Source organism: Podarcis gaigeae (assembly GCF_964106915.1).
Source record: "Podarcis gaigeae genome assembly, chromosome: 7".
Lineage (NCBI taxonomy): Eukaryota > Metazoa > Chordata > Lepidosauria > Squamata > Lacertidae > Podarcis > Podarcis gaigeae.
In genome coordinates, this window is record NC_139683.1 from 11,154,884 (window position 1) to 11,168,171 (window position 13,288).

The window sequence follows — 13,288 nt, forward strand, 5'->3', positions numbered from 1 at the left end:
CTTGCTGGTGATTGCTTGCATGGTTGGAAGGTAGAGGTGGGGGTGCGGAGAAACTAGCCCACTGCACACAGGTAAAATTTACATTTTTTTCACCCCCTTTTGCCTCTACCGCCACCCACCACCATCATGTGTAGTGGCTGGCGGGAAGCCACTATTGCTCTATATCCAGCAAGATCTGTCCAGGAAAGAAAGGGGAAGCTGATAAGCAAAAGCATCTGGAGAATCTTGCCTCAATTAAATCCATGGGCTGTGTTCCCTTGCTTGAAAAAGGAGAGGAGCTTCTCCAGCTGCATTCTTGCATCAGCTGAACTCTGAAGCTCACATTCCCCGGAGAAGGTATCCCAGAGATGTCCCCTTTGCCTGCATCTTCCCTCTGGGCCATCTTTTCGTCACAATGGGATGCAGTGTTGTGCACAAGCCCAAATCCTTGAGGAGGGAGATTCTGTTTCAATCCATTGAGTGAACTTTAACTTGATCCGTCTCTGAAGAGCTGTCTCTACACACATCCTCCACCCTGGGCACCCTTCTTCGACATTAATGTCTGCAGAGCAAGCAGAAATTCAAGTGGCGAGGCTGACGTATCCCATGTAGAGGCTACCCAACCGAAATTGCTAAGATTTGCCGATCAGGAGGTTGGCGGTTTGAATCCCTGCGACGGGGTGAGCTCCCGTTGCTCGGTCCCTGCTCCTGCCAACCTAGCAGTTTGAAAGCACATCAAATTGCAAGTAGATAAATAGGTACCACTCTGGTGGGAAGGTAAACAGCCTTTCCGTGACTGCTTTGGGTCGCCAGAAGCGGCTTAGTCATGCTGGCCACATGACCCAGAAGCTGTACGCCAGCTCCCTCGGCCAATAAAGCAAGATGAACGCCGCAACCTCAGAGTCGGTCACAACTGGACCTAATGGTCAGGGGTCCCTTTACCTTTATTAACAGAGCAATCTTAAAATGTCCACTCAAATGGGCCCGATCATCATCATCATCATTTAAAATTCTTAGTCTTAATCTCTCCTTGAGTAATAGCCCAGCAGTCTCCTGCAGGGTGGTCCGTAGGCTGTTGACACCTGTATCAGTGAATGAAGACTGGGGTACCTCTGAGACCCTCTGTGAGTTGCATGCTGTGGAAACAGTAAATCCAGATTAAATAAGGCAATTGTGTGGAGCACCATTTTGGGTGAGGAGGACGTCTTCTGGATGCTGCATACAAAAAAAATATCTGCAGGATCGAATAGCTTTGCGTCCACAATAAACTGCTGTGTGGAAGCCCCTCTAAGTGCCAGTAAGGTTGGGTATAGGATTGCAACGGCAACCTCATGGAGTTGAATGGGGAGAAAGGAAACATGTGTTTTGAACTTCCCACTGGAATATGTGGTTCTTCAGAATGCTGGATTTGGCTTCGTTGTACCCGCATATATATATTTTTAAAGGATGATTGAATGTTGGAAATGCAGTTACATTACTATTTGAGTACTGAGCCATTGGGTAGTTAAACTGTGGCATGGGACTCGTGTCTTGGACTGCGGGGGTTTGGGGGCATGTGCGGAAAGAAGCAGGGGCAAATGGCTCAAGTGTATCGCCAGGTTTGCTTCTCTCGTGTTTCTCTGCAGTTTGCTTTTCAGCTGAATAGACGGCTGGTAAAAAAACACCAAAGGTACAGGTCACTTCATCAAATTGTAGCTTGGTGGCATTGTGCATGCTTGGCATGTAGAAGGTTCCAGGTTCAATCCCAGGCATCTCCATTCATAAGGACCTCCATGTAGCAGGACTGGGCAAACACCTTCCTGCTTGAGACCCTGGAGCAGGGGTAGCCAATTTTGGTGCCCTCTGGATATTGTTGGACTGCAGCTCCTGTCAGGTGCAGCCAGCATGGCCAATGGTTAGGTATGATGGGAATGATGGCTATCTTGGCTACCCCTGAGTCGTTGTCAGTCAGAGAACAAACTACTGGGCTAGATGGATGGAGCTGTGCTTTCTTTGCCTTGATATAAAGCAAGGGCATGCTCTCCAATATTCCTCAGATGGAAATAGAGACACATTCGACTTCAGTGTCGCTGTTCCCCTTGACACCTCTTCCTCAGAGGCTGCGGCAGGAACACAGACACAGCGGCCGAATGATACAAACCAGAGCCAAGCGACTGCAATGTCTGCTCTTCCCCTTGGAGCCATGGCACCAGCCTCATGGACAAGTCCTGCCCCTTTGCTCCCGTACACACCGCTTTCTTTATGGGAAACAGACCAACTGAGGAAAACAGTGACCAACTTTCTTAGGCGTGTTCATGTGCCCCAGATCTTGCTTTCACAAGAACAGGAAGTGGCGCCATATTGAGTGAGCGTTAGGAAGGGAGAAATGTGTGTCCTTCTGACACACAGATCTAGCCTTCTAGTAACACATTGAAACGCTGTGCAGAAGGGAATGTCCCTGGGGCATTCGGGACTCTGTGTGGAAAGGTGGAAAGGCCTGACGGCATAAAGGTTTTTGTGATGATCCCAGTATTTTCATGGCAGTTGGAAGGTGTGTGAGGGTGGGCCAAATGTAGACCACTGGGCCTCTAAAAAATTCTCCTCAGGGCACACCTTTCTCTGGCTTGTTCTGTGCCCACCTCAAGTACATTTGCCTTGTTCTGTGTCCAACTGCAAGTACTTTTGCCTGGCACTCTTATGCCCATTGAATAAAAGTAAGAGTGGCACCCATTGCTCCACACACTTTGTGCCTTTGGCCCTGCCCACCACAAGCGTGAGGTTTCTGGAAGGTTCTCCACAAAGGAAGGTGGTCCTTGGACTGAGGCATGGTCCCTACCCTGGTATAAAGCTGCTTTTTCTGCCTCGTAGCACACTTGCTGATGTGGAGCCACTCTATCATTTTGAAATGAGGACAGCAAAAGCAGACCACCATAGGCTGCCCAAAGCAAAATGGTTATTGACAGGAACATGCAAATTTGATTTACTATACTGTCCGTCTATACTATACGGTGGACCCTCCGGAAACAAACTCAATTCATTCTGGGGGTCCGTACTTACCCTGAAAAGTCTGTATCCAGAGGCACCACTTCTGTGCATGTGCACGGCGTGATAGAGCACTTCGGCACATGCGTGAAGCGAAACCTGGTTTGCCGCGTTCGCCACTCAAAATTACTTTACCCGAAGGTAACGTAACTTGAGGTACGACTGTATTTCCATACTGTCCTTCATCCAAGGGTCGCAGGGTGGTTTACAATATAGAAATGCAAAAAACACATACCACCATAACAAAACAATGGTGTAACAGGAATCCAGAGTGAGTTACCTTTGCAGGCTGTCAATATGCCATCTTTGCAACTTCTGTTCTAAGCAGAACATCGGTCTTAAGTCTTGGGGGGACGAAAGCATGGATTGAAAAGACTTTCTCCTTCATGTCTGGAAATGATAGCAAGGTAATCCATTGTCTTCTCTACTTTTCCCTTGCTCCTTTTGGCTTTCGTCCACTTAAAGCATATATTTTGTTCACTGGGACACAACTATTTCTTTCAGGCAGGTGACGGAGGGGCGGATACTTCTGAGAAGAATGAGGCTGTTGTCCCTGGAAGAAGGTAAATGTGTATGTGAACATTCTCAGCTTTGAAGAACATCCTCTTCACCTTAAAATGCCCCCCCCCCACTGAAAAATGATCCATTATCTCTGGTTTCTCTACAGGGACATAATGAGATGGTGGGACAGAGTTGGTACCTGCCATGTGATGAAGCTGCAAGTCTCCTCCCTTGGCCAATGGAGATGCTTCTAAAGTTTTTTAAGAAAGCTAACACTCTTGAGTAAATAAATGAAAATGAAAAGGCTCTCAGGGCTTCAGATCACTGATCAAGACTGAATAAAGCCTCACCTCCCAAGCCATCATCCCAAAGGAATCATTTCACAGAAGGAGATAATGAGATTGCATCCATCATAGTCCTTTGATTCATTCATATTATAATAAAATTGAACCAGTCATTTTTGTCCGATGTGGATAGAGACTGGGGCTATAGAGAATGACCTCTAGGGTCCCAAGGTACGGTCTGAAGACACTATGGACCACCCATTTGCTGATGATCTTGGTCTGGTCAGTGCCCAGGTGGCAGACCACCTGGGAACCACATGTATGCTGCTTGGGCTCCATGGTGGATGGGAAGTGGGATATATATGTAAGAAAATGAATAAATGTGTTATATTCTGAATTCTGTCACTTGCCCATGACGTGCCACCCAATTACCAAGATAGACCCAAGGCAAATTATGGGCAAATCACTTTCAGCCTATGAAACTGTCAATAAAACTGTTCATGTATGTGCTCTTGATTGTTTTATTTATTTAAGCCATTTATATCCGGCTTTAGCTATGATCGTCTCTAAACAGTGTATAAGAAATTGCAAAGAAGAGGTAAAAAACCCCCACCAATAAACTGTCCCAACTATAAAACCAGACTTCATTTAAAATGCCTGCTGCAACAAACAGTCTTCAGTAGGTGCCGGAAGTTCAACAGGGAGAGAGTCTGTCTGTCCTCAGCTGGAGTGACTGCCTGCTGGGAGCCTGAAGGCCCTATTCTGCCTCTCTCCACTGGGCTTGGGGCGGGGCCTGACAGGCTCCATAAAGGACTGCTTCTGCTGCTCGACAGAGAGGGCTTCTTTAATATTGTTTTTATTTTTTTATCTGTGTCATTTTATATTGTTATTGATATCAATGTTGTATTTTTAGTTTTAGTTTTCATGTTTTATGTGGAAATTGTTTGGTTGTGTACCTTTTGATGTGTTTTATTTATTGGACGCGGGTGGCGCTGTGGGTTAAACCACAGAGCCTAGGGCTTGCTGATCAGAAGGTCGGCAGTTTGAATCCCCGCGACGAGGTGAGCTCCCGTTGTTCGGTCACAGCTCCTGCCCACCTAGCAGTTCAAAAGCGCGTCAAAGTGCAAGTAGATAAATAGGTACCACTCCGGCGGGAAGGTAAACGGCGTTTCCCTGCACTGCTCTGGTTTGCCAGAAGCGGCTTAGTCATGCTGGCCACATGACCAGGAAGCTGTACGCCGGCTCCCTTGGCCATAAAGCTAGATGAGCGCCGCAACCCCAGAGTCGTCCGCAACTGGACCTAATGGTCAGGGGTCCCTTTACCTTTACCTTTATTTATTGTTTATGACTTTTGTTATGTTGGTAATTATGTAAATCTTGTCATGTTGTAAGCCGCCTTGAGCACTGTTTTAACTATGGAAAGGCGACATAAAATAAAATGATGATGATGATGGTGATGATGATGATGGAAGGGAGTTCCATAAAATTGGACCAACGGTTCTGAAGGCTTGGTTCCTGTCATGTCTGCAGGCCGTGCTGTTGTCACATGGCCTCAGGCCCCCTCAATCGCGGGATCAAGGCAACAGCACTAATCTCTGCTACTGGGTTATCTAGCCTTTTGGATCGCCATTCCACCACCCCCCCATCCAATTTCTGCTCCAAGAAGTTCAGTTCACCCTGTCTCTCATTAGATCTTTGCGACAAACCTGGGAGGTAAGTTTGGAAACGAAATAATGACCGCTGCAAGACCACACACTGTACTTTTGGGCTGAGTTGGGGGTAACTCTGGGCAGGAAAATGAGTAGGTTAGAGGCCAGGGTGACTTAAAAAAGACGGGATTCCATTTTGCTCGCTAGCTCACCCAGCTCTTAAGGTAGTTTTGTGCCTGTCTCTTTGAAGACGACAGCAGCTTTATTTCTCTGCCATCAACGAATGCCACTTTTTATTAAATTCGCGATGGGCTCCGACAACTCAGGTGTATGTCAACAGAGCTTCATTACTCTAAGGGTAACCTCCATAACCTCTCCTATCGTGTAACACAACCAATGCCATAAGGAATGCAAGGCATTGGGTGGGTGGGGAGAGATTCAATTACCTTGTCCAAAGAGATTACGGCTAAGAGAGCTTGCGAAAATGATGTACAGCTGAGCCTTGATTTCAAATGCCTGGCAAAAGGCAGCTAGCAATAACCACAAGCATCCCTATAGGATTGGCTGCACCAGGCTTTGGACAAACACAAGTATATGAAGCATGGCTATTTTTCTGCATTGGGTTAGCAGGACTCGCTTGTGCCCTCTGAAAATCATGAACCACAGGTAAGTGATCCCCTTTGGACTGAGATAAACAGGCAGCGTCAGCTAGAAATGCAAAAAGGCAGTGATTTCTGTTCCACTTGTATTCAACACAGTCAGCACTGTTTCCATTTCGCTGCAGTTTGGTTTCTGCAAAATACTATGCCATTTGTCTCATATTCCATTATTTAATGTAAGTTGTGTAGCTTACACACATTTCAATGTAAAGGAAATGTCAAAACACTGTTTAAAAAGATAATTAAGTTTCATCTGTAGGCTTAAAAACAGCAACAACGTTGTGAATGAATACAGTGGAACCTCAGTTCTCAAACGTCTCTGTTGACGTACGATTTGGAACCCGAACACCGAAAACCCAGAAGTAATTGCTTCCATTTTTGAATGCTCCTTGGAAGTTGAACGGCTTCCACTGCGTGTTTTTCCATTTTTTCAGGGGATTTTGCCAACTGCCCATTGATCCTCAGTTTTTGAATGTTCCAGAAGTCAAATGGTCTTCCGGAATGGATTATGTTCAAACACTAAGGTTCCAATGTATTGATAATGCTTGGCTGATTTCTGTTCTAAATCTCAGATCGATGTGCGAACTTCAGCAATTCTGGCTTCCTTTTCCATTTTCATCAGAATCCTCTGACCTCACCACTGCCAGGATGATGTAGTGGCAGAAGGATGAGGAGAAGGAGCTGACCACTGAAGCCATGCTACACTTGGCTCTGCACCTGGCCTCCTCCATCCCCTCGCTTTTTTAAACATAGGTGGTGGGAGCAAAGAAAATCATTGGAGGGCCAAAAGAGCCTTGTTCATGACTCTACGCCTAGTTCAACATTCTGTCCCCACTGTGGCCAGCCAGATCCCTACAGAAAGCAGACACGAGTGCAATAGCTCTCTCCCTAGGTTTATTGGTATTCAGAAACAGTGGAGGCTGCAGATAGCCATCAGAGCTGGTAGCCACTGATAGTCTTCTCCTGCATGCATTTGCCTAATCCTTGTGGGAAGGCCTCCAAGTTGGTGACCATCATCACCTCAAGTGGGAGCAAATCTCCACTATGAGCTGTGTGAAGAGTTGTCCCACCTTTTGCCCTCATTGGATGATCCCAGGTTCGCACAGGGTGGGAGCGGGAGGGAAACTCTCCTGATCCAGTTTCTCCAAACCTTTCCTAATTTTATACACCTTCCTCATGCCCCACAGTCTTACTTATATTTTTTTCTAACCTAAAAAGCCCCAAACATTGCAACTTTCCCACTGTAGAGAATTACTCCAGCGCCTTGATCCTTTTGGCTGTGCTATTCAGGACTTTAGAAAGTGTCTTATTCTGATATGTCAAACATATGGAGCTACTGTCAAGGTCTACTTGGAGATTATCTTCTCCCTTGTAGGATGTCCGCAGGCAATGAAGAAAGGCACCTCCATGACTACACCGTACATCACGGCTCAGAAGATAAACCCTTGTGTGATGGAGCTGTGCAAATTTTTCCAGCAGTGCCTCTGTGCAAGGGACAGAAGCTACTCAAGAGATGAAGCTATGAGGTAAAAGGTAGAACCGGTCTCACCTTGGTTTTTATCCTAAATTTGGGGGACAGGGAAGGATAACTGAGAACACTGAGTTTGCATGAGGAAGTTCAGACCTATACAATTATAGCAAAGAGTTTTCAACACACAGAATGCTGGATTCTGTTGGATATAGAGGTCCCTCTGCCCGCTTCCTCAAGAGTTCTAAGCTTGGGCTGTATTGTCCCATAGCCAAGGTTAGCTATAAAAGATGATACAGTCCAGATTTTTCCTGGTACTGGATTGCCCCAAGATTCACGTCTTGCCACTCACTGACTGGAAATAGCAAACTCACATTTTATGACTGAAAAGTCATGGAGTGCATCTCCAATGTTGTAGTTGCTGCTGCCTTTGTTTTTATGACCCCGCCATGAGTTTGTATGGTGGTTCTGTGTGATTGTGGAATGACTAGATGATCAGATCTTATTCTAATCAATATTGTATTAATCTTGTATTCTGGTTAAATTTTTTAGGTACTGTATTGAAAACTATTCCTGGTTCTTGAAGAATGCAACATACATCTGTGAAAAAGTCAAGAGGGCTGCCCATTCAAGGAGTAAGTAAATGTTCCTCAATGGTGTTTCATAATCTTTTCTTTCTCAAATATAATGGGACAAATTCTCATCTGGCTCGCAGGATTTTGGGGATGTGGCCTTGAAATGGAAAATATTAAGACTAAATTAATTGCATTAATATTAAGACTTAATCAATAGGATATGGTTAGCCATGACTAGTTGTTCCACAATGACCTTCAGTGGGACATCAGTGAGAGGAACTTAATCCAGGTCCATTCTAATGGGTCTACCGGCTAGTAGCCATGGGTAGACCTTGGACTAGGCAGCAGACATTAGTTTTCAACAAACAAGTAGACCTGGTGTTCAGCTCTTTTCCCAGCTGCAAACGGAACCCAGATTTCCTCCTTTTTCACAAGACTGCAGGAGAGCTTGCAGGCACCATAAACTTGAATTGCCTAGGCTTGCCTCCCTTTCCCTAACACAAAATCTATCTCCTTTCCCACTACCCTTCTGTGATTACAGGACAGGATAGCTTGACCACAGCTGTCCATGCACTGGCAACCTCAAGTCTGGATTAACATACAAGGCCCTTAACAGCACCAGGTTACTTAAGAAACCATCATAGACCCAGTAGGGTTTATACTTCACTTCCTGAAGTCCCTAAAACATCAGAAGCCTGATCCACAGCAACTCAAAACAGGACTTTCACTGTGACTTCCCCTGTTTTGTGGAACAGCATCTCTGTTGAGATCATACAGGCATTCACTACCTGTACTTTCTAGAAACTAATGAAGTCATTTTTTTTTATTTTGACAGGTTTTTCCATCTTGGTGTAGTAATAATAATAATTTTATTATTTATACCTTGCCCATCTGGCTGGGTTTCCCCAGCCACTTCATTAGGCATTCCTTTTGTATTGTTTAAAAAACCTGTATCTGCCCCTTTTGGGATATTGTTTTAAAATTGCTTTTAATTGTTGTTATGGTATGTTCGTAAATAGCCTTGAGACTGATTCAAAAGGCTATTCAGAAATGGATGACAACAATACAATACTTTGTGCTTTTGCACAGAATGTTTTCAGAGTGGCTTGCTCCCAGCTGACTTTACTTAGGTAACTTTATCTGCAGCCTTGACAGTCCATCACTCCATCCTTGAAGTGGGGGACTATTGCTCGCAGGGACATACGAAGCGGCCTTGCACTGAGTCAGACCATCTAGCTCAGCATTGTATACTGGTTGAGGTTCTTCAGGGTTTCGTGGAGGGCTTTCTTGCAGACCTTCCTGGGGATGCTGGGAACTGAACCTGGGGCGTTCTGCCTGCAAGGCAGATACTGTATCATAGAGCTATGGCCTTCCCCATCTTTCAGTTCCCAAGCTTCTCTTCCTCCAGCCCAGCTTGCTGTCCCTAACCTCTGGGTGGAAGGATGGAAGGAAGGAGGGGTGCATGGGTGGCGCACAAAGAGGAAGCACACACAAGCTCATTTAGCTCCTCACCTTCCTAAGTGATTGCTTATGAGTGGTAGACCCCTGCCATATGGAATATTGCACTTTGCACATGCTCAAGGCACTCAGGAGGTAGAACCAAAGGAGGGTAGTGGGTGGAAGCAGAGGGTTTTTTTTTAAGGGTGCCATCAAAGCCACAATTTTGGGAGTGTGAACCATTGCTATATATTAAATATATGCAAATAAGAGAAGACTGAGAGGTGATATGAGAGCCATCTTCCATTATCTGAAGGGCAGTCACATGGAAGATGGAGCAAGCTGGCTTTCTGCTGCTCCAGAGCATAGGACTCAAACCAATGGATTCATGTTTCAAGAAAGGAAATTCTGACTAAACATTAGGAAGAACTTTCTGTGGGAATGTTCAGGGATGCAGGAGAGGATATATTGTTTGATTATAGCCTTTCCAACTTGTGTTAACAAGTTCACAATTTAGCAGAGTAACATTCCCCTTTTTAAACTCTCAGCGGATGTGCTTGCTCAGGCTCACTAAAGCCTCTATAATAACTGTTCTGGTATTTCCCCCTTATTCCCTCATAAAAAATAAGGCACGACACAGTCTTCTATAAAAGTATGAAAAGAGTTTACTCACATTCTGTTCACAATCAGATCCCAGAAGGCAGACTTAGCTTAGAAAAGTTACATACACCTGAAAACTATCCCATAAGGAGATAGTCCCTTTGTCCTCTCTTGGCTGGAGGCTGGAGGCCAAGAAAGCATCTTAGGCTAAGCAGATGTTGCTTCTTCGATGAAAGTAGTCATAGAGAGAGAGATGGTGGCCAGTCCTATGCATTCGTTATCTGCACAGGTGAGGCCACACCCACCTCTAGTCACATGCAGAGGAAGTTTGTTCCAGCCCAGAAGGAAACAGGAAGTTTACCTGCTGGCTGGACAAACATTCCTCCCCATGTGTAAACATGTCCACTCTAGGAATATTGTACTTGACTGCTCTTGTGTTTCACATCCCACACTTTCTAACAGTAGGAGCTGTTCAACTGTGGGACAGACTCCCACAAAAGGTGATGAAGTCTTCTTCCTTGGAGGTTTTTAAGCAGAGGTTGGATCACCAACTGTCAGGGGTTCTTCAGCTATGATTACAGCATCCCAGGGGGCTGAATCAGATGAACCTTTGGGTTTCTTCCAACTCTACATTTCTATGATTCTAAGATTGTTAAGAGTTTCCTCTTTCCCCTTTTCCTTTTTCAGCTTTAAAGCAAAAATGCCTTGCAAGCATTTGCAGAGCTATTTAAAGAGGAGTCATTGGTAAGAAGAAGACTCACACAAACACTTAGACTTCATCCCATTATCCAGGGCAAGAAATCACTGCTGGGTATGAAGAAGAAGAAGAAGAAGAAGAAGAAGAAGAAGAAGAAGAAGAAGAAGAAGAAGAAGAAGAAGAAGAAGAGGAGGAGGAGGAGGAGGAGGAGGAGGAGGAGGAGAGGAGAATGAGTTTCCCCCTGTAGTAGGGTAGAATATTTTCCATTCCAAGCACTGATTAAATGAACTGTAATAATAGGAGGTGGAACTCAAGCATGAAACTAAACTTAAATGATTTTTTTTGTACATTGTACTTCATAAAGTGTAATCATTAGTATTGTTGCGGGTGCATGTTGAGGGTTGTTAACTGTGGTAAACCAGCTCTGAATAAACATATGTTCAAGAATTAGATTGTGATAAAATCTTGGAGAACTTTTTTTTATTATGAAATGGCATATATTTAACTGAATTGATATGAAACCTATTGCTGTTTCATATCATGTGCAGTATACAAAGAACCTGCTTTAACAATGAGTAGACCATTGGTCCAGCGAGCTCTCAAGGGTTTCAGACAGGAGATTTCCTCAGACCTGCCTGGAGATACAAGTGATTGAATCTGGAACCATTCCATGCTCTGCCACTGAGTTATGACCCTCCCTGGGACTGTGTGATTTAAATGTGACTTGTGGTGTGAACGGGCAATTGCAGATAAAACTTCTTCTTGTTCTTTAGTCGTTTAGTCGCATCTGACCCCATGGACCAGACCCCATGGACCAGAGCATGCCAGGCACTCCTGTCTTCCACTGCCTCCCGCAGTTTGGTCAAACTCATGTTCGTAGCTTTGAGAACACTGCCCAACCATCTCATCCTCTGTTGTCCCCTTCTCCTTGTGCCCTCCATCTTTCCCAACATCAGGGTCTTTTCCAGGGAGTCTTCTCTTCTCATGAGGTGGCCAAAGTCTTGGAGCCTCAGCTTCAGGATCTGTCCTTCTAGTCAGCACTCAGGGCTGATTTCCTTCAGAATGGATAGGCTTGACCTTCTACATCCTAAAGATGGCATTAGCAGACACACCGCTGTGCCTCTAGGTGGTGCTAGACAAGCAGGCCCAACTGTTTTGAGTGAGGGGCCGGAGTTAAGGCTCTGTGCCAACTCCACAATGGAGAAAGTAGTGTAGATCTTCACAGGCCACAGAGCATAGGATTGGGGGCGGGGAGATTGGTGGCTTCTCATTTAATACTGGGCGAGATATCATCTTGGTTGGAAACCTGTTTCCTAGGCAAGTTTATGTCAAGCTTGAAATGCATTGCCCACCCATGTACCCAAAGGACCCAAGCTGTTGAGCTCATTCCTAGAGCATCGCTTCATGAGCTGCTGCATAGGAAAAAGGAGGCCGGCCACCTGAGCAGACTTTCCCCATGGCCATCTCAGACAGGTGCAGGAGAGCTAACAGAAGGAGAAGAATCTGATGGTTTCAGGGCTGTTGTGACCTCTCATTTCACCCCCAGCTCCTTCATCCTAAGAGGAACTAAAACACACATTTTTGCAAGCAATTTTCTGCTACGTCACGAGTCCCACCTTTGCATGGTGTTTTGGTGGATCTGTGCATTTTAATGCTGACTTCCTCGCCTGATATATATACATACAGTGGTACCACGGGTTAAGAACTTAATTCATTCTGGAGGTCCGTTCTTAACCTGAAACTATTCTTAACCTGAGGTACCACTTTAGCCAATGAGGCCTCTTGCTGCCACTCCACCGCCGGAGCATGACTTCTGTTCTCATCCTGAAGCAAAGTTTATTTTGATTTACCTTCAACCTGAGGTACCATTTCTGGGTTAGCGGAGTCTGTAACCTGAAGCGTATGTAACCCGAGGTATCACTGTACTTGCACACTGCATTGCAACATTCTGAGAAGTCTAAATTCTGATGGGGGGGGGAGGCATCCCATGAGTTCCAGGTTTGTGGTGCCACACTTTTGGCCCTGCCTCCAGATATCCATGTGTTAGTGTGGCCATCTGCAAAGTCGAAAAGGCCATGCACAAGCAGCTGCTACCACTCCCCGAGTGTTTCTGCCTGGCAGGAATGTGTCCTTGGAATCAACACTGCTTGTTTGCCTGAAGAGAGAGCAGAGAGGTGCATATGTATGTGTCTGTGTGCAGAAACGCCCCTATTGTGCAAAGGTGACATTTGCATTTGTTGCTCCACCGACTCTTGCCTCTGGCTCCGCCCACCACTGGCACCTGGAAGATTGCCCAGAAGGAAATATGGCCCTCAGGATGAGAAAAGTGCACTACCCTTGTCTGATGTATTTGCAGTCAACCATTTTTAATGTGTAGATGTCTGGAGCAGCTTTCCTCAACATATATCAAGAAGTTTG

General features: G+C 45.4%; 1 protein-coding gene across 1 annotated transcript in view; it reads left to right on the forward strand.

Moving 5' to 3' along the window:
- Positions 1 to 11,274, forward strand: part of HHLA1 (HHLA1 neighbor of OC90) — a 43,825-nt gene extending 32,551 nt beyond the window's left edge. The window contains exons 16-18 of the mRNA XM_083749212.1: positions 7,469 to 7,619; positions 8,114 to 8,196; positions 10,861 to 11,274. Coding sequence (XP_083605338.1) covers positions 7,469 to 7,619; positions 8,114 to 8,196; positions 10,861 to 10,904 — 278 coding nt within the window. The 3' untranslated portion in view covers positions 10,905 to 11,274. The remainder of the gene's footprint in view (positions 1 to 7,468; positions 7,620 to 8,113; positions 8,197 to 10,860) is intronic.
- The last annotated feature ends 2,014 nt before the right edge of the window (positions 11,275 to 13,288 follow it).